Source organism: Haematobia irritans, chromosome 4, assembly GCF_050003625.1.
Source record: "Haematobia irritans isolate KBUSLIRL chromosome 4, ASM5000362v1, whole genome shotgun sequence".
NCBI lineage: Eukaryota > Metazoa > Arthropoda > Insecta > Diptera > Muscidae > Haematobia > Haematobia irritans.
Window position 1 is genome coordinate 194,830,588 of NC_134400.1, and position 22,856 is coordinate 194,853,443.

Here is a 22,856-nt window from a genome sequence, read left to right on the forward strand (position 1 = left end):
ACAGTGGTGAACTTCTATTCTATCTTATCACTGAGTGCTGCCCGATTCCATTTTAAGCTCAATGACAAGGGACCTCCTTTTTATAGCCGAATCCGAACGGCGTTCCACATTCCAGTGAAACCACTTAGGGAAGCTTTGAAAACCTCAGAAATGTCACCAGCATTACTGAGGTGGGATAATCCACCGCTGAAAAACTTTTTGGTGTTCGGTCGTAGCAGGAATCGAACCCACGACCTTGTGTATGCAAGGCGGGCATGCTAACCATTGCACCACGGTGGCTCCCACCATGAATTGCGTAGAAACTTCTACTGAAGACTGTCATCCACAATCGAATTACTTGGGTTGCGGTAACACTTGCCGATGGCAAGGTATCTTAAAACTTCCTAACACTGTAATATATACCACATAGTCCATACGTGGTATATATTAAACTAAAAAAGGCCGATAAAATACGTATATAAGTTTAAAGTTTCTATAAAGTTTCTATATATTAAGTTTAAAGTTTCTATAGAAATAAAAATTTGACAAAATAAAATTTTGACAACATTTTCTATAGAAGTAACATTTAGAAAAAATTTTCTATAGATATAAAATTTGGATAAAATTTTCTATAGAAATAAAATTCTGACAAAATTTTCTATAGAAATAAAATTTTGGCAAAATGTTCTATAGAAATAAAATTTTGACAAAATTTTCTATAGAAATAAGATTTTGACAAAATTTTCTATGGAAATTTCAACCGGATCGGATGAATTTTGCTCCTTTAATAGGCTCCGGAGATCAAATCTGGGGAACGGTTTATATGGAGGCTATATATAATTAAGGACCGATATGGACCAATCCTTGCGTGTTTGTTGGAGACCACATTCTAACACCACGTGCCAAATTTCAACCGGATCGGATGAATTTTGCTCCTCCAAGAGGCTCCGGAGGACAAATCTGGGGATCGATTTATACGGGGGCTATATATAATTATGGACCGATATGGACCAATTCTTGCATGGTTGTTAAAGACCATATATTAACACCACGTACCCAATTTCAACCGGGTCGGATGAGTTTTGTTCCTCTAAAAGGCTCCGGAGGTCAAATCTGGGGATCGGTTTATATGGGGCCTATATCTAATTATAGGCCGATGTGGACCAATTTTTGCATGGTCATTAGAGAACATATACCAACACCATGTACCAAATTTCAGCCGGATCGGATGAAATTTGCTTCTCCTAGAGGCTCCGCAAGCCAAATCGGGGGATCGGTTTATATGGGGGCTATATATAATTATGGACCGATGTGGACCATTTTTTGCATGGTTGTTAGAGACCATATGCTAACACCAGGTACCAAATTTTAGCCGGATCGGATGAAATTTCCTTCTCTTAGAGGCTCCGCAAGCCAAATCGGGGGATCGGTTTATATGGGGGCTATATGTAATTATGGACCGATATGGACCAATTTTTGCACGGTTGTTAGAGACCATATACTAACACCATGTACCAAATTTCAGCCGGATCGGATGAAATTTGCTTCTCTTAGAGCAATCGCAAGCCAAATTTGGGGGTCCGTTTATATGGGGGCTAAACGTAAAAGTGGACCGATATGGCCCATTTTCAATACCATCCGACCTACATCAATAACAACTACTTGTGCCAAGTTTCAAGTCGATAGCTTGTTTCGTTCGGATGTTAGCGTGATTTCAACTGACGGACGGACAAACGGACATGCTCAGATCGACTCAGAATTTCACCACGACCCAGAATATATATACTTTATGGGGTCTTAGAGCAATATTTCGATGTGTTACAAACGGAATGACAAAGTTAATATACCCCCATCCTATGGTGGAGGGTATAATAACATTTTGACAATTTTTTTTTTATAGAAACAAAGTTTTGGCAAAATTTTCTTAAAACTTTGGTTGACTAATTCTTCTTAGACCCATTTTCAAATTGTAGCATAATGAATTCGTGTAAAATTGAATCAGCATTTATTATGAATTGAGCCTCACCATGATAGAGCACCTCTGCATATCTGCGAAATTGGTGGCTGCGAACTATTGATCCCTACAACATTCTGCTAATTTAACCCAATTTTCATATTCCTGTGAAGCTGGCTTTAAAAGCCTCTCGTTGAAGCTGATTTCAAAAGCCTCTCATTGAGCTTAGTTTTGTAATTAGAATCAAAACGTGGACTTTTTGATCCTACGATTTTTTTTCAAATTTGGAAAAGTCGACTTTTTGATCTTTCGATTTTTATTTCTTTTCTGGAAAAGTCGCCATGTCAACCTTTTAAAAATTTTGAGCGATGGCTTTTCAAATTTTTTACATAAAAAGTCTAACAGTCCTAGGTTTTACAAAAATATAAGATGAATGAAAAGGTCATCACAGTCACGGATTATTTAACAAATCACCCGAAGGATTATTTATAAAACTTTCCTCTAACAGATTCAATTTCAAGTGATTACATTAAATTTCCTTTGTCTATATCTTATTCCCTTGTCATCAGCTTATATCAGCTGACACGTTCTAAAGAACCTTACCATATATATACCAAAAAAAAAACAAATACATCTTCTGCGTCATAAAGTCACTTTAATGACTTCGCAAAAGTGACCCACATATTTAAAAAAACAACTTTATGATATTTCCTCGCACAAAAAAAAAACAACAAAAAGCAAAATGACCACCATTAGAAATACAACACGATTTCATTTCTATGCCATAAATTAAGAAAAAGCGCGTGTGCCAAAAAGCCCTCCCAAAAAAAAAAAAAAAACAGTAAATGAAAAATTAAAAATAATTTTTAATTGCAAACCGGAGAAACGTCTAACAATAGCAAAAACACCTCAAAAACATAATGAAATAGAACAAAACACCTTTTAAATAGAAAATAATAAAGCATACCCAAAACAAAGACCGCAAATAATAACACGAAATGATTCACATCATCACAAAAAGAAAAGGCCAAAAGAAAAGAAAAGAAAAAAACAATGAAACCGTCCCCCTTCAAAAACAAAAACCATTCTCTATCGAATTTACAATTTGACGAGTGTCAAGTACTATTAGCCTTCTTTAAACTACTTTCCCAAAAGACATGAAGTGTTGGTAATCGTTTGAGACCAAAATCATAGGCCATTGAGAAGACCTGCCAGAGCAGCGCTCAACCCAAAAATGGTCAAACAACAATACCACAGATAAACTGAAAAAAATACACCAAACATAGCTAGAATACCATGGCAAGGTCCGAAAAAAATTTATCGCTCACTGTCGGTGCTGAATGCTGATGAGAAACCAAAAAAAGAAAAAATTAAATAAAAACTGAAGAAAAGCGGCAGCGATCATTCATTTTAAGACAAGTGAAGTGATAGTTTGGTAGCATTTTAACCAAATTAAGGAATCATGCATCGTTTGAATTAGCTTGACACTAAACCGAAAATAGTTTTTTTGGGAAACATTTCTTATTCTACGACTCCATACTCAATAAAGTTGTGTAGTTCTAAGTTAATAAAGCGATAATCGTTCTTTCAGCTGATGGAATCAAATTGATTAAAAACCCAAAATCATCGGATTTTTTAAATCGATAAACTGGTGTTTTTGTTTAAAGGGTATATAAAGCCCTACTATAAGCTCAATACCGACTGAATTCATTTTGTATTCACCTATTTTCCTGTTACTTAGATTCCTATTAGAGAATAGTATTTTGGTGTTCGTGTCTTAAGTCTTTTGTTTTAGTAATAGATTTTCATAATTGTGGATAGTTTTGCATAAATCTGGTTCTGCAACACTTATAATATGTAACCAACTATTAATTTAGAAAAATTTCCATACCATAGAACATTAACAATAACATCCGTAACCTTTTAATTAAATAGAAAAAGAAGATGAAGATAAAAGTGAACGGTAATAAAAATTAGTCTGTACTTGCCAATTCACAGCATAGAAGTATCATCTAACGGCAGACTAAAGAATATTATAGTTTTGCTTATAAATTTAGTTAAAAAAGACGTTAGGTTAGGTTAGGTTAGGTGGCAGCCCGATGTATCAGGCTCACTTAGACTATTCATTGTGATACCACATTGGTGATCTCTTATCATTGAGTGTTGCCCGATTCCATGTTAAGCTCAATGACAAGGGACCTCCTTTTTATAGCCGAGTCCGAACGGCGTTCCACATTGCAGTGAAACCACTTAGAGAAGCTTTGAAACCCTCAGAAATGTCACCAGCATTACTGAGGTGGGATAATCCACCGCTGGGGTAAAACTTTTTGGTGTTCGGTCGAAGCCGGAATCGAACCCACGACCTTGTGTATGCAAGGCGGGCATGCTAACCATTGCACCAAGGTGGCTCCCTAAAAAAGATGTTGCTTATTAACTGTTAATTTAAATGCTTCGGTAAGAGATTTTATAATCTTTCATAATAAACGTTTTTGGAAAATTTGTCAAAATTTTATTTCTATAAAAAATTTTATCAAAATATTGCTTCTATAGACAATTTTGTAAAAATTTTATTTCTATAGAAAATTTTGTCAAAATTTTATTTCTATAGAAAATTTTGTCAAAATTTTATTTCTATTAAAACTTTTATCAAAATTTTATTTCTATAGAAAATTTTGTCAATATTTTATTTCTATAGCATATTTTTTAAAAAATCTATTTCTATAGAAATTTTTACGAATTTTAATTTCTATACATAATTTTGTCACAATTTTATTTCTATAAAAAATTTTATCAAAATATTATTTCTATAGAAGATTTTGTAAAAATTTTATTTCTGTAGAAAAGTTTGTCACAATTTTATTTCTATTAAAAATTTTGTCAAAATCGTATTTCTATTAAAACTTTTATCAAAATTTTATTTCTATAAACATTTTTGTCAAAATTTTATTTCTATTAAAACTTTTATCAAAATTTTATTTCTATAGAAAATTTTGTCAATATTTTATTTCTATAGCATATTTTTTAAAAAATCTATTTCTATAGAAATTTTTACGAATTTTAATTTCTAATAATTTTGTCAAAATTTTATTTCTATAGAAATTTTTACGAATTTTAATTTCTATACATAATCTTGCCACAATTTTACTTCTATAAAAAATTTTATCAAAATATTATTTCTATAGAAAAGTTTGTAATTAATTTAATTCTATAGAAAATGTTATCCAAATTTTATTGTTTAGAAAACTTTGTCACAATTTTATTTCTATTGAAAATTTTGTCAAAATTTTATTTCTATAGAAAATTTTTTCAACAGAAAATTTTGTCAAAATTTTGACAAAAATAAAATTTTTGTCAAAATGTTATTTCTATAAAAATTTTTGTCAAAATTTTATTTCTATTAAAACTTTTATCAACATTTTATTTCTATACAAAATTTTGTCAATATTTTATTTCTATAACGTATTTTTTAAAAATTTTATTTGTATAGAAAATTTTGTCAAAATTTTATTTCTATAGAAATTTTTACGAATTTTAATTTCTATACATAATTTTGTCAAAATTTTATTTCTATAGAAAATTTTGTTTTTTCTATAAAAAAAATGTTGCCCAAACATTATTTATATAGACAATTTTGTCAAATTTTCATTTCTATAAACAACTTTGTCAAAATTTTATTTCGATAGAAAATTTTGCCAAATTTAATTTCTGTAGAAAATTTTGTCAACATTTTATTTCTATAGAAATTTTAGTCAAATTTTTATTTCTATAGAAAATTGTATCAAATTGCCCAAACATTATTTATATAGACAATTTTGTCAAATTTTCATTTCTATAAAAAACTTTGTCAAAATTTCATTTCTGTAGAAAAATGTGTTCAAATTTTATTTCTATAGAAAATTTTGTCAAAATTTTATTTCTATAGAAATTTTAGTCAAATTTTTATTTCCATAGAAAAATTTGTCAAAATTTTATTTCTATAAAGAATTTTGTTTTTTTTTCTATAAAAAATTTTGTCAACATTTTATTTCCATGGACAATTTTCTCAAAATTTTACTTCGAAAGAAAATTTTCCCCAAAATTTTATTTTTATATGCATATTGTCAAATTCTTATTTCCAAAGAAAATTTTCTCAATATTTTATTTCTATAGTAAATTTTGTCAAAATTTTTTTCTATAGAAAATTTTGTCAATTTCTTTTTATAAAAAAATTTGCCAAATTTTTATTTCCAAAGAAAATTTTGTTAAAATTTCATTTATATAGCAAATTTTGTTAAAATTTTATTTCTATGGAAAATTATGTCACATTTTTTTTATTGTTATCCATTTTTTTTTTTGTTATCCAAATTTTATTTCTCTAGATTTTTTTGTTTTCAAAATATTATTTATATAGAAAATTTAATTAACTTCTTATTTCTATAAAAGATTTGTTAATTTTTTTTTTTGACATAGCATATTTTGTAAAAAAAATATTTTTATAGAAAATTTTGTCAAAATTCTATTCCTATAGAAAATTTTGTCCAAATTTTATGTCCATAGAAAATTTTGTCCAAATTTAGTTCTATACAAAATTTTGTCAAAATTCTATTTCTATAGAAAATTTTGTCAAAATTATATTCTTAATAAATTAGAATTTCATGCAGCATCCCGAAGATTAAGAAATTTTGAAGTTTTTCATGTTCCTTGCCACTGAACAAGCTACGCTACGAAAGGGACCATTACCAAAATTCTTACAGAATGTAGTAGAATAAGTTCGCCATACGATGTAAACTTTCCTGTAAATTTTAATCGATTTAAGAACTTGTTGAGCACAATTTATTATTAAGCATTAATCTGTACGGAATGCTTCCCTAGACGAAATAAATAAATAAATTTAATTCCTATAGAAAAAATTTTGTCGAATTTTATTTCTATAAAAAAATGTCGAATATTTATTTCTATATAATAGTTTGTCAAATTTTTATTTCCCAACATACAATTTTTCTCAAAATTTTATTTGTATTGAAAATTTTGTCAACATTTGATATCTATAGAAAATTTAGTCAAAATGTTATTTCTATAGATCAATTTGTCAAAATTTTTATTGCTATAGAAAATCTTGACAAAATGTTATTTCTATAGAAAATTTTGACAAAATTTTATTTCTATAAAGAATTTTGCTAAAATTTTATTTCTATAAAAAATTTTGTCAAAATTTTGTTTCTATGGACAATTTTCTCAAAATTTTACTTCTAAAGAAAATTTTCTAAAAATTTTATTTTTATAGGCATATTGTCAAAGTCTTATTTCCAAAGAAAATTTTCTCAAAATTTTATTTCTATAGAAAATTTTGTCAAAATTCTTTTTCTATAGGAAATTTTCTCAAATTTTTTTTTCTATAGAAAATTTTGTCAAAATTTCATTTCTATAGAAAATTTTGTCAAACTTTTATTTCTATAGAAATTTTTGTCAAAATTTTATTTCTATAGAAAATGTTGTCAAAATTTTATTTCCATAGAATAATTTGTAAAAATTTTTATTTCCAAAGAAAATTTCGTTAAAATTTCATTTATATAGCAAATTTTGTTAAAATTTTATTTCTTAGAAAATTTTGTCAAAATTTCATTTCTATACAAAATTTTGTCAAAATTGTGTTTCTATAGAAAATTTTGTCAAAATTTTATTTCTATAGAAAATTTTGTCAAAATTTTATTTCTATAGAAATTTTTGTCAAAATTTTATTTCTATAGAAAATGTTGTCAAAATTTTATTTCCATAGAATAATTTGTCAAAATTTTTATTTCTATAGAAAATTTTGTCAAAATTTTATATCTATATAAAATATTGTCAATGTTTCATTTCTATAGAAAATTTTGTCAATATTTCATTTCAATAGAAAAATTTGTAAAAACATTTTGTCAAAATTTTATTTCTATATGTTATCATATTTTTCAAAATTTCATTTCTATAGAAAATTTTGTCAAAATGTTATTTCTATAGAAAATTTTGTCAAAATTTCATTTCTATAGAAAATTTTATTTCTATGGAAAATTTTGTCAAAATTTTATTTCTATAGAAAATTTTGTCAAAATTTTATTTCTATAGACAAATTTGTCAAAATTTTCATTTCTGTAGAAAATGTTGTCAAAATTTTATTTCTATATAAAATATTGTCAATGTTTTATTTCTATAGAAAATTTTGTCAAAATTTTATTTCTATAGAATAATTTGTCAAAATTTTTATTTCTATAAAAAATTTTGTAAAAATATTATTTCTATAGAATAATTTGTCAAAATTTTTATTTCTATAGAAAATTTTGTCAAAATTTTATTTCTATAGAAAATTTTGCAAAATTTAATTTCTGTAGAAAATTTTGTTCAAATTTTATTTCTATAGAAAATTTTTTTCGCAATTTGATTTCTCTAGAATATTTTGTCAAAATTTTATTTTATTTGGTTAATAAAAAAGGTGTCTGCGACTTCGTTAACAACAAGTATATATTCACCTTTCTGAATCCCTAACATCTGAAGCTTTTATTTTAATTATATTTTATTCACTTATACTATTATGGTTGGACCACCCTGTAATAGCATCAAACTAAAAGCAAATATAAAAGTCTTTGCACCTCAACGGTGGTACTAGCAACTCAACACAGTTTCTTTTTCTCATATTACCGTAGCTTCGTTTTGTTTATGTCCACGTTTTTAGAGTAGCCTTTATTGAGAATACAATACCGCTTAACTACCTCCGAGATGAATAAACAAAATTGATTGATTTGATTCTTTGACATGGGCATTTTTATTTTGACTTTTTCCAAATCACATGAGGCGAACAAATATTAGTGTTGAGGGAATTTTGTTTTCTTATTTTTTAAAATTAATTCATCTTCTTACAATTTATTTCAAATATATTTGGACAAATTTCTATAGAAATTTATGGTGTCAGGAATTAAAATAAGTTAGATTCAATTTAATTGATGATAACCTTGTTTTCATTTAAAAACCATAAATTATTTAAATTGTATGAAATTTAATTTAAGCTTAAATTATTGGTATTAAAGGCAGCAGTAGGTTGAATTCTATTCTGTAAAAAAAAATATTTTTTTTGAGACAAAGTTTTCCTATGCTGTTTTTGGATTTTTTTTCTGTGTAATTTTTGGGGTGCTATTTCATTCAGGTTTTGGTGCTAAATTTCATGGGCCCATATTCATAGCGCCAATAAAGTCAAATTTTTTAAAATAAAAAAAAAATCATTATCTTAGCTTTTAATTTTTTCTTATAAAATTTTAGACAGGAATCTTTGAACTTGGCGTTTACGAACTTTACTCCGTTGAAGTCGTATATTCTTTGAAGTTAGGTAAAATTCCTTATTTCTATTTTCTTATTTCCTATTTCTCTATATTCTTGATTAGTATTGTAATAAATTTTTATATTCTAAATCTTTTCTTTTGTTGCAGTTAGTGTCTATTATAACCCTGATCCACACATCACAAGTTGCAGCAGCATCAACACTTGGCTCCAAATGTCAACATGATATGGACTGTACGGATTTTATTAAGGGCTCATCATGTTCAGCATTAGGTTACTGCGAATGTGCACCATACTATGTGCAATTCAATACGACAACATGTCTTTCATGTAAGTATGAAAATCTATGAATCTATTCGTAAGTTCGGCCAGGCCTAATCTTATGTACGCTCCACCATGGATTGCATAAAACTTGTACTACACACTGTCATCCACAATCGAATTACTTGGGTTGCGGTAACACTTGCCGATGGCAAAATTTCTTAACACCGTCTTCTCAATTGTAAGTTAGTCCATACGCGGTATATATTCAACAAAAAAAAGGCCGATTAAATACGTAAATAATTCAGTTTGAAAAAATTGTCTATAGAAATATAATTTTGACAAAATTTTCTATAGAAATATAATTTTGACAAAATTTTCTATAGAAATATAATTTTGACAAAATTTTCTATAGAAATATAATTTTGACAAAATTTTCTATAGAAATATAATTTTGACAAAATTTTCTATAGAAATATAATTTTGACAAAATTTTCCTTTAGAAATAAAATTCCGACGAAATTTCCTCTTAGAAATAAAAGTTTTACAAAATTTTCTATAGAAATATAATTTTTAGAAAATTTTCTATAGAAATAAAATTTTGACAAAATTTTATATAGAAATAAAATTTAGACAAAATTTTGTATAGAAATAGAATTTAGACAAAATTTTCTATAGAAATAAAATTTCGATATTTGTTTAGTTCGGCTTGTTTAGTTCGGCCTCAAGCCGTACTAAACAAATATAATTAACAGTATATTAACAGTAAGGTCAACTATCAAACAACAGCGAAATAAAATTTTGACAAAATTTTCTATAAAAACAACATTTTGACAAAACTTTCTACAAAAATAAATTTTTGACAAAATTTTCTATAGAAATAAAATTTTGACAAAATTTCATATACAAATAAAATTTTGACAAAATTTTCTATAGAAAAAAAATTTTGACAAACTTTTCTACACAAATAAAATATTGACAAAATTTTCAATTGAAATACAACTTTGACAAACTTTTCTATAGAAATAAAATTTTGACAAAATTTTCTATAGAAATAAAACATTGACAATATTTTATATAGAAATAAAATTTTGACAAAATTTTCTATAGAAATAAAAATTTTGACAAATTATTCTACAGAATTTTTATAACAATAAAATTTTCTATAGAATTAAAATTTTATTGTTGTTTTTGATCTCAGCTTAAAGCCATGGGAGCCACCGTGGTGCAATGGTTAGCATGCCCGCCTTGCATACACAAGGTCGTGGGTTCGATTCCTGCTTCGACCGAACACCAAAAATTTTTCAGCGGTGGATTATCCCACCTCAGTAATGCTGGTGACATTTCTGAGGGTTTCAAAGCTTCTCAAAGTGGTTTCAGTGCAATTTGGAACGCCGTTCGGACTCGGCTATAAAAAATAGGTCCCTTGTCATTGAGCTTAACATGGAATCGGGCAGCACTCAGTGATAAGAGAGAAGTTCACCAACGTGGTATCACAATGGACTGAATAGTCTAAGTGAGCCTGATATATCGGGCTGCCACCTAACCTAACCTAACCTTAAGCCATGCATTGACTAAACTACAAAAGTAGCTTAACCAACAAAGGAAAAGAATGTTTGTCAAATTTATTTGGGCAAAGCCCTATAGACTGCAAGATGGGATGGACGCACGTTTCGGAATTACCACATTCCTCATCAGCATCCTCTACTTGCAGCAAAACTATCAACCAATTATCAGAATAAATTCTGGAAGTTAACTAAACCCATGGTGAACCACACTTGAACCTTCCGAAAAAAGGTTTTACATGATGACCGGTTTATGCCGAAATAAATTCATACAAACATTTCTCTTTTCCTTTGCCACCATCAAATCATCGATTTGAGTGCAGTTGGCTGGGTTTATTTTGAGCGTGCTTCCTCTTACTTTATTCGCGTTTTGTTGGTTAAGCTACTCTTGTAGTTTAGTCAACACAATGGTTTTAAAGCTGAGATCAAAACAACAAATAAGAAATAAAATTTTGACAAAATTTTCTATAGAAAAAAAATTTGAAAAAATTTCTATGGAATTTCTATAAAAATTTTGAAAAAATTGTCTGTAGAAATAAAATGTTAACAAAATTTTCTATAGAAATAATATTTTCACAAATTTTTCTATAGAAATAATATTTTCACAAATTTTTCTATAGAAATAAAATTTTGACAAAATGTTCTAAAGAAAAAAATTTTGAAAAAAATTTCTATAGAACTAAAAATTTGAAAAAATTTTCTATAGAACTAAAAATTTGAAAAAATTTTCTATAGAACTAAAATTTTGACAAAATTTTCTATAGAAATAAATTTTTAACAAAATTTTCCATAAAAATAAAATTTTAACAAAATTTCCCATAGCAATATAATTTTGACAAAATTTTCTATAGAAATAAAAAATTTGACAAAATATTCTAGAAAAAAAAATTTTTTTGAAAAAATTTGCTATAGAAATAAAATTTTGAAAAAATTTTCTATAGAAACAATATTTTCACAAATTTTTCTATAGAACTGAAATTTTTACAAATTTTTCTATAGAAATAAAATTTTAACAACATTTTCTATAGAAATAAAATTTTAACAAAATTCCCCGTAGCAATAAAATTTTGACAAAATTTTCTGTAGAAATAATATTTTTACAAATTTTTATATAGCAATAAAATATTGACAAAATTTTCTATAGAAATAAAATTTTGACAAAATTTTATTTCTATAGAAAGAAATAAAATCCCTCGGATTCTTTGTTATCTTCAATTTACTCTTATTTTTAGCGAATATTTCCAAACGATAAATAGCTATTTGTCAATGAAAATCTGATTCTCAAAGGAATTCCAACTATAATCTCCATAAAAAAAATTCAACCATCAATTTTCTTCGTTTCCTTTCTTCGATCTCAATTAGATGCGGTAAAATATGGCTAGAAAAATATTTGTGGTCGACCGTTGGGCATGTCTATACACAATTAACATTTAACACTTTTATGGCAGCCAGGAAGACATTGCAGAATCGCCTGTCTGTGTCTATTGGTGGCCACTTTTAGCATCTATCTATCTTTCTAGCCATCCATCCGTCAATCATCTATTTTGGTGGAGCAAGGGGGTGGGGCTGGGGCTGCGGCTGCGGCTATAACCATAAATAATGTTCCATGCATATTTTTGATGTAATTCTCTTTCTTGCAGCTCAACTTCTGGGTGGCGATTGTGTATTAAACGAACAGTGTACCATGAAGGTGTCTAACAGCAGCTGTTTGGATGGAGCCTGTCGTTGTGTCGAGGGATTCTTGCAGTTCCGCAAACATACATGTCTTGGACGTAAGTACAATAAAAAAATGACAACTAATTGGCCAAAAAATAATACGAAAGAAAGTTAAAGGCGGACTGACTGGTCGAAATCTATGGGCCAACCCAGCCAATCCATCAACCGTTAGGTTTTGTGCAATTTTTTGAATGAATGAGTTTTGGCATGGTGGTGAATGGTGATGGTGATACCGTCATCCTTTTCAGAGAAGTGTGTGTGAGATGCTTAATATGATATGATATGATATGATATGATATGATATGATATGATATGATATGATATGATATGATATGATATGATATGATATGATATGATATGATATGATATGATATGATATGATATGATATGATATGATATGATATGATATGATATGATATGATATGATATGATATGATATGATATGATATGATATGATATGATATGATATGATATGATATGATATGATATGATATGATATGATATGATATGATATGATATGATATGATATGATATGATATGATATGATATGATATGATATGATATGATATGATATGATATGATATGATATGATATGATATGATATGATATGATATGATATGATATGATATGATATGATATGATATGATATGATATGATATGATATGATATGATATGATATGATATGATATGATATGATATGATATGATATGATATGATATGATATGATATGATATGATATGATATGATATGATATGATATGATATGATATGATATGATATGATATGATATGATATGATATGATATGATATGATATGATATGATATGATATGATATGATATGATATGATATGATATGATATGATATGATATGATATGATATGATATGATATGATATGATATGATATGATATGATATGATATGATATGATATGATATGATATGATATGATATGATATGATATGATATGATATGATATGATATGATATGATATGATATGATATGATATGATATGATATGATATGATATGATATGATATGATATGATATGATATGATATGATATGATATGATATGATATGATATGATATGATATGATATGATATGATATGATATGATATGATATGATATGATATGATATGATATGATATGATATGATATGATATGATATGATATGGTGATAGAAAATATTGTCCAAATTTTTTTTTTTATAGAAAATGTTGTCATAATTTTATTTCTATAGAAAATTTTGTTCAAATTTTATTTCTGTAAAAAATTTTGTCAAAATTTTATTTCCATTCGTTTTGTTTTGTTATTGTTGGTTTTGTTCTTTAAGCATTGTTGTTGCTTTTTTTCAGCTTAAAACCATACATTGACTAAACTACAAGTGTAGCTTAACCAACAGAGGAAAATAATGTTTGTCAAATTTATTTGGGCAAAGCCCTATAGACTGCAAGATGGTTGGATGGACGCACGTTTCGGAATTACCACATTCCTCATCAGCATCCTCTACTTGCAGCAAAACTATCAACCAATTATCAGAATAAATTCAGGCAGTTCATTAAAACCCTTGAACCTTCCGAAAAAAGGAAAAGAGATATGTTTGTTTCGAATTTATTTCGGCATAAGCCGGCTATCATACAAAACCTTTTTTCGGAAGGTTCAAGTGTGGTTCATTGTTGGGTTTAATGAACTCCCTGAATTTATTCTGATAATTGGTTGATAGTTTTGCTGCAAGTAGAGTATGTTGATGAGGAATGTGGTAATTCCGAAACGTGCGTCCATCCAACCATCTTGCAGTCTATAGGGCTTTGCCCAAATAAATTAGACAAACATTCTTTTCCTCTGTTGGTTAAGCTACACTTGTAGTTTAGTCAATGTATGGTTTTAAGCTGAAATAAAAAAACAACAACAAAATGTTATTTCTATAGAAAATTTTGTTAAAATGTTATCTCTATAGAAAATTTTGTCAAAATTCTATTTTTATAGAAAATTTTGTCAAAAATTTTCTTTCTATAGAAAATTTTGTCAAAATTTCACTTTTTAAAGAAAATTTTGTTAAAATTTTATTTCCTTAGAAAAGTTAGTCAAATTTTTATTTCTATAGAACATTTTGTCAAAATTGTATTTCTATATAAAATTTTGTGAAAATTTTATTTTTATAGAAAATTTAGTCAAAATTTTCTTTCTATAGAAAATTTTTTCAAAATGTTATCTCTTTCTTTCTATAGAAAATTTTCTATAAAATAAAATATAAAAAATTTTGTCAGATTTTTAGTTCTATAGAAAATGTTGTCAAAATCTTATTTCCATAGAAAATTTTGTTAAAATGTTATCTCTATAGAAAAAAATGTCAAAATTTTATTTTTATAGAAAATTTTGTCAAAATTTTCTTTCTATAGAAAATTGTGTCAAAATTTAATTTCTATAGAAAATTTTGTTAAAATTTTATTTCTAAAGAAAATTTTGTCAAATTTTTATTTTTATAGAAAATTTAGTAAACATTTTTTTTTATAGAAAATTTTGTCAAAATTTTCTTTCTATAGAAAATTTTGTCAAAATTTAATTTCTATACAAAATTTTGTTAAATTTTTATTCCTATAGAAAATTTTGTCAATATATTATTTCTATAGAAAATGTTGTCAAAATTTTATTTCTATATTAAATTTTGTCAAAATTTTATTTCTATCAACATTTTATTTCTATAGAAAATTTTGTCTAAATTTTATTTCTATAGAAAATTTTGTTAAAATTTTATTTCTATAGAAATGTTTGTCACAATTTTATTTTTATAGAAAATATTGTCCAAATTTTAGTTTTATAGAAAATTTTGTCATAATTTTATTTATATAGAACATTTTGTCAAAATTTTATTTTTATAGAAAATTTTGTTAAAATTGTATTTTTATAGAAAATGTTGTCAAAATTTAATTCTTATAGAATTTTTTTTCAAAATTTTATTTCCATAGAGAATTTTTTTTCTGTAGAAAATGTTGCCAAAATTTTTACTATAGAAAATTTTGTCAAAAATTTTATTTCTATAGAAAATTTTGTCAAAATGTTATTTTTATAGAAAATTTTGTCATAATTTTATTCATATAGAACATTTTGTCAAAAATTTATTCTTATAGAATTTTTTTTTTCATAATTTTATTTTCATAGAAAATTTTTTCAAATTTTTATTTTTACAGAAAATTTTGTCAAAATGTTATTGCTATGGAAAATTTTGTCAAAATTTTGTTTTTATAGAAAATTTAGTCAAAATTTTGTATTTATAGCTAATTTTGTCAATATTTTATTTCTATAGAAAATTTTGTCATCATTTTATTTCTATTGAAAATTTTGTCAAAATTTTATATCTGTAAAAAATTTGTCAAAACTTTATTTTTATAGAAAATTTTTGTCAAAATTTTATTTTTACAGAAAATTTTGTCAAAATTTTATTGTTATAGAAAATTTTGTCAAAATTTTATTGTTATAGAAAATTTTGTCAAAATTTTATTTTTGTAGAAAATTTTGTCAAAATTTTATTTTTATAGAAAATTTTGTCAAAAAATTTATTTCTATAGAAAATTTTGTCTAAATTATATTTTTATAGAAAATTTTGTTAAAATTTTGTGTTTACAGAAAATTTTGTCAAAATTTATTTTTATAGAACATTTTGTCAAAATTTTATTTTTATAGAAAATTTTGTCAAAAAATTTATTTCTATAGAAAATTTTGTCTAAATTATATTTTTATAGAAAATTTTGTTAAAATTATGTGTTTACAGAAAATTTTGTCAAAATTTATTTTTATAGAACATTTTGTCAAAATTTTATTTTTATAGAAAATTTTGTCAAAAATTTTATTCCTATAGAAAATTTTGACAAAATTTTATTTTTATAGAAAATATTGTCCAAGTTTTATTTTTATAGATTTTTTTCTCAAAATTTTATTGTTATAGAAAATTTTGTCAAAATTTTATTTTTGTAGAAAATTTTGTCAAAATTTTATTTTTATAGAAAATTTTGTCAAAAAATTTATTTCTATAGAAAATTTTGTCTAAATTATATTTTTATAGAAAATTTTGTTAAAATTTTGTGTTTACAGAAAATTTTGTCAAAATTTATTTTTATAGAACATTTTGTCAAAATTTTATTTTTATTGAAAATTTTGTCAAAAATTTTATTCCTATAGAAAATTTTGACAAAATTTTATTTTATAGAAAATATTGTCCAAATTTTATTTTTATAGATTTTTTTCTCAAAATTTTATTTTTATAGAAAATTTTGTCAAAATTTTATTTTAATAGAAAATTTTGTCAAAATTTTGTTTTTATAGAAAATTTTGTCAATATTTTATTTTTATAGAAAATTTTTTCAAAATTTTATATTTATAGAAAATTGTGTCAAAAATTTTATTTCTATAGAAAATATTGTCCAAATTTTATTTTTATAGATTTTTTTTCTCAGAAATTTTTTTTATAGAAAATTTTGTCAAAATTTTATTTTGATAGAACATTTTGTTATAATTTTATTTATATAAAAAATTTTGTCAAAATTTTATTTTTATAGAAAATTTTGTCAAAATTTTATTTTTATAGAATTTTTTTTCTATAGAAAATTTTGTTAAAAATTTTATTTCTATAGAAAATTTTGTCAAAAATTGTATTTCTATTGAACATTTTTTCAAAATGTTTTTTAAGAGAATCAAGAACTCAAATCTGAGGATCGATTTATATGGGAGATATATCTAGTTTTGGACTTAATTTGTTAATTATTGGAAAAACCTTATAGATAGCTATGCCATAAATATATCTCTTCAATGATCTTTCCTTGATTCATCCTATTGGATTTTTGAAAACAAAAATCAAATACTTCATCTGAAAATAGAACATTTCAAATTATTATCATTCCAAAGAAAAGTCATATAATTACATATTATAGTGTCACGCCATCTTCATGTTTAACTGAATTCCATTCAAGATGCTTTCATGCTGTTCGTTAAGTTGACTCAAAAATAAACGAATACATTTTAATTTAGGGGTTTTCAATCAAATTTCACCACACACTTCCATCATCAATCATGAGAGATAAGCCATCAGAGGTATGCCATCAGTATCATAATAAAAAACGCAATAAAGGAAATGAATTTTATTAGCTTAATTATAGGCCCAAAAACATTTATAGCCTAGGGAATAAAGAGTGGATTTATCGATTTTTTTGTTGTTGTTGTTTTTTTTTTTTTCAAAGAAAATGATTTTTCTTTTGGACTTTTCGACTTTTTTTATGATTTTCTGAAATGATATTCTGAGATTTTATACCTTTGGTGAAATAGTCAACGTTTAACTTTCATTGTTTTGTAGGTAATATTTTATTTTTAGATTTTAAACATTTTCGGGGAATACCATTTTATTTTCACTGGGAGTACCATGAATGTAAATAATTTCACCATACAGTCAAAAAAATATTACTTCAATTCAAAAGATTTCGACCTTTCCTTAAGGTTTTCAAATTACTGATAAAACAACAAATGGAGAAATATTATTCAATACAAAATTAATTGATTGTTTATTAAACAAAAAACTCAAAGTTCATTCACCCATATGGAAATTATACAAAAAATATAATAGAGATAAAGAGGATAAAAACAATAATAGTGACAAGTGGCGCCAAGTCGTAATGTGCTCAATCATCATATCACCAAGTTTTTTTTTACACATTGATTCTATGGAATTTTCAAATGAATTTCCTACAGCCCCAAGAATCCAATACCACAAAAAAAAAAACTCAATAGATCTAACAAAACCAACAATAATAGATGCAATGACATGACACCAAAATAAATGAAAAAAGGAAATATTGGAAAAAAACTTCAAATCACTTCAGATCACTACAAAATCGCTTAAAGCAAATCTCATTTACTCCCAATGACCACAAAATCATTTCGATTTTTTTTGTGTATAAGCCTTCTTTGCCACTTAGATCTTACTATTGCCATCATATGTCATTAAGTGTGATTTGAAGAGTTCACAGATGGCAAGTAGAAAGATACATGAGAATATTAACATGCATCTTTTTCTTCTTCTGTTTTTTTTTTTCATATGATAATTATCACCTCCATCATAATAAAGACCACAGATAAATGTCGGAATAGGGTATCAGGAAATATTAACAGATGAACAGTACAGCAATCGTTACATTGGAAAAAATTTATGAGTGGGTCGTTGTAATTTAGAAAACAGTGGCCTAGGTCAGCACAGTGAAAGGGCCTTGGTAAATGAAGATACCGGGTTCGATTCTCGGCCAGGGTGAAAAAAAAAATAATTTACATACCCGAGTAAATTTGGAGATCTAATTTGATAAGATTAGATATGATTCAATTGGAAAATCGACATTTTCAACTTTTGAAAAATTCGATTTTCAAAAATATTAAAAATCGATAATTTTGTTAATTAAAAGTTGATAAAGTCCTTCGTGTTTTTAATATTTTGGAAAGCCCGATTTTTCGTTTTAATTCGGAAAATCAACATTTTCAAATTTTGAAAAATTCAAAAAGATGATTTTAGTCGATTTTCAGAAATATTAAAAATCGATAAATCTTTTTTTTTTATTAAAAAGTTGATAAAGTCCTCCGTGTTTTTAATATTTTGGAAAGCCTGATTTTTCGATTTTTTCCTAATTTCACGAAAATCTAATTTTTCCTAATTTTTCAAATTAAAAACAAAAAATAATAATTTTTAAAAATATCCATAATTGTCCGGTAGAGTTTAAAGAGTATAAAAAGTAGTTTTTTTTTTTTTTGCAAAACGCCTATGGTTCTAATTTTCAAAAATATAAAGAAAAATAATCGAACTCAAGTTGAACTTTTTATGTTAAAAATTAATTAACAATAGTGGAAATTGAAATTCAATTTTATCGTATTTTTAAAAAAGTCGAAAATTCAAAAAGACAATTATTTGCTTCATGGTGGATTTTCAAAAATGTAAAAAATCGATCAGTCAAATTTGAATAGAATAAAAAGTCGACTTCGACTTTTTTTGACAAAACGCCAATTGTTCTCATTTTTCAAAAAAAAAAAAAAAAAAAAAACAAAGAAACTCGAACTCAAGTTCAACTTCAAAACCGAACTCAAATTCACTTTTTGTGTGGAAAATTAATCAATAATAGAAGAAATTTAAAGACAACTTTTTCAAATTTTTAAAAAGTAGAAAATTGAAAAATTCACAAACTCAAACCGACTTCTGTTTGAAATCGAAAATTGAAAAATATCAAAAATCAAACAGTCAAAATTTGGAGAGTATAAAAAATCAACTTTTTTGACAAGCCTCAAATTATTCTAATTTTTCAAAAAAAAAAAAGACAGAAAATCGAAAAGTTGAATTTGAGTTGAATGTCTGTAGCACTTTCTGTGTTGAAAATTGACCAATAACAAGGGAAACTGAAAGTCAATTTTTTCGTATTTTTAAAAAGTCAAAAATTGAAAAATTTTTTGATTGATGTCCGATTTTCAAAAATCGATCAGTCAAATAAAAAAAAAACAAATCGACCCCATATTCAATTTTCTTTTTTTTTGGCAAAAATTCGATTATTCAATATAAAAAAAAGGAAAACCGAAAGAAAATAAACCTTAAAAGTTGAATTTGAAAGTCATTAATTCAAGAAGACAACTTATCGATTCATGGTAGATTTTCACAAATTTCAAAACATCGATCAGACTTCAACTTTTTTTACAAAATGCAAATTATTCTAATAAAACAAAATAAAATAAAATCAAAAAGTTGGAAGATGATCGGAATTTCCTAAATAGTCGATTTTCAAAAATATAAAACATCGATCAGTTAAAATTTGAACAATATACAAAGTCGACTACGATTTGTCAATTTTTTGTTTTCGATTTAAAAAATGAAAAGAAAAGAAACCCTGAAAGTTGAATGTCATGTAGTATATTTTGTGCCGAAAATTCGCCAGTTTTCGGAAAATTTTAAAATCAACTCTTTCATATTTGAAATTTGTTTTTCATATTCGAAATTTGAAGAATATAAAAAAGTCGACTTAGAGTTTTTTGGCAACAAAATCGATTGTCGATAATCTCAAAATTCGAAAGTCAAGTTTTTCATATTTAAACAAAATCGTAAATTGATTTTGGAAAATACGAAATTTCGAATTCTTTCAAATCCTGGAAAATTGCCCACTTTTTAAAATTTGAAAAAATAATTAAAAGTTTTTTTTTCAAATTTTAGAAAAAGTCGAAAGGTCGACTTTTTGATTCTTAGTTGATTTTCAAAAAGATCAAAAGTCGCATAGTCGGTTATTACGAAGATAAAAATTAAAATGTCCTACACCTATACATTTCTATAGAAAATTTTGTCAACATTTTATTTATATAGAAAATTTTGTCAAAATTTAGTTTTTATAGAAAATTTTGTCAAAATTTTATTTCTATAGAAAACTTTGTCAAAATTTTATTTCTATAGAAAATTTTGTCAAAATTTTATTTCTATAGAATATTTTGTCAAAATTTTATTTCTATAAAAAATTTTGTCAAAATTTTATTTCTATAGAAAATTTTGTCAAAATTTTATTTCTATAGAATATTTTGTCAAAATTTTATTTCTATAAAAAATTTTGTCAAAATTTTATTTCTATAGAAAATTTTGTCAAAATTATATTTCTGTAGAAAATGTTGTCGGAATTTTATTTCTATAGAAAATTTTGTCAAAATTTTATTTCTATAAAAAATTATGTCAAAATTTTATTTCTATTGAAAATGTTGTCGCAATTTTATTTCTATAGAAAATTTTGTTAAAATTTTATTTCTATAGGAAATTTTGTCAAAATTTTATTTCTATAGAAAATTTGCTTAAAATTTTATTTCTATAGAAAATTTTGTCAAAATTTTATTTCTACAGGACATTTTATCAAAAATTTAATTTCTATAGCAAATTATGTCAATGCTTTACTTCCGTAAAAAATTTTGTCAAAATTTTATATTTATGGAAAATTTTGTCAAAATTTTATTTCTATAGAAAATTTTGTCAAAATTTTATTTCTATAAAAAATTTTTGTCAAAATTTTATTTCTATAGAAAATTTTGTCGGAATTTTATTTCTATAGAAAATTTTGTTAAAATTTTATTTCTATAGGAAATTTTGTCAACATTTTATTTCTATAGAAAATTTGGTTAAAATTTTATTTTTGTAGAAAATTTTGTCTACATTTTATTTCTATAGAAAATTTTGTCAAAATTTAATTTTTATAGAAAATTTTGTTAAGATTTTATTTCTATATGAAATTTTGTCAAAATTATATTTCTGTAGAAAATGTTGTCGGAATTTTATTTCTATAGAAAATGTTGTCGGAATTTTATTTCTATCAACATTTTATTTCTATCGAAAATTTTTTCAAAATTTAATTTTTATAGAAAATTTTGTCAACATTTTATTTCTACAGGTCATTTTATCAAAAATTTAATTTCTATAGCAAATTACGTCAATGCTTTACTTCTGTAAAAAATATTTTCAAAATTTTATTTCTATAGAAAATTTTGTCAAAATTTTATTTCTATAGAAAATTTTGTCAAAATTTTATTTCTATAGAAAATGTTGTAAAAATTTTATTTCTATCAACATTTTATTCCTATCGAAAATGTTGTCAAAATTTTATTTCTATAGAATATTTTGTCAAAATTTTATTTCTGTAGAAAATGTTGTCAAAATTTTATTTTTGTAGAAAATTTTCTTAAGATTTTATTTCTATATGAAATTTTGTCAAAATTTTATTTCTATAGAAAATTTTGTCAAAATTTTATTTCTAAAGAATATTTTGTCAAAATTTTATTTCTATAGAAAATGTTGTCAAAATTTTATTTTTGTAGAGAGTTTTGTCAAAATGTTGTTTTTATAGAAAATTTTGTCAAAATTTTATTTCTGTAGAAAATGTTGTCAAAATTTTATTTTTGTAGAAAATTTTGTTAAGATTTTATTTCTATATGAAATTTTGTCAAAATTTTATTTCTATAGAAAATTTTGTCAAAATTTTATTTCTATAGAAAATGTTGTCAAAATTTTATTTTTGTAGAAAGTTTTGTCAAAATGTTGTTTTTATAGAAAATTTTGTCAAA

The 22,856-nt window shown here is 24.8% G+C and overlaps 1 protein-coding gene across 2 annotated transcripts in view; it reads left to right on the forward strand.

Annotated features, from left to right (window-relative positions):
- ImpE1 (Ecdysone-inducible gene E1) overlaps window positions 1-22,856 on the forward strand; it is a 115,528-nt gene that overhangs the window by 42,454 nt on the left and 50,218 nt on the right. For both annotated transcript variants that reach the window (XM_075305449.1, XM_075305450.1), the window contains exons 3-4: window positions 9,367-9,547; window positions 12,684-12,815. In XM_075305449.1, coding sequence (XP_075161564.1) covers window positions 9,367-9,547; window positions 12,684-12,815 — 313 coding nt within the window. The remainder of the gene's footprint in view (window positions 1-9,366; window positions 9,548-12,683; window positions 12,816-22,856) is intronic.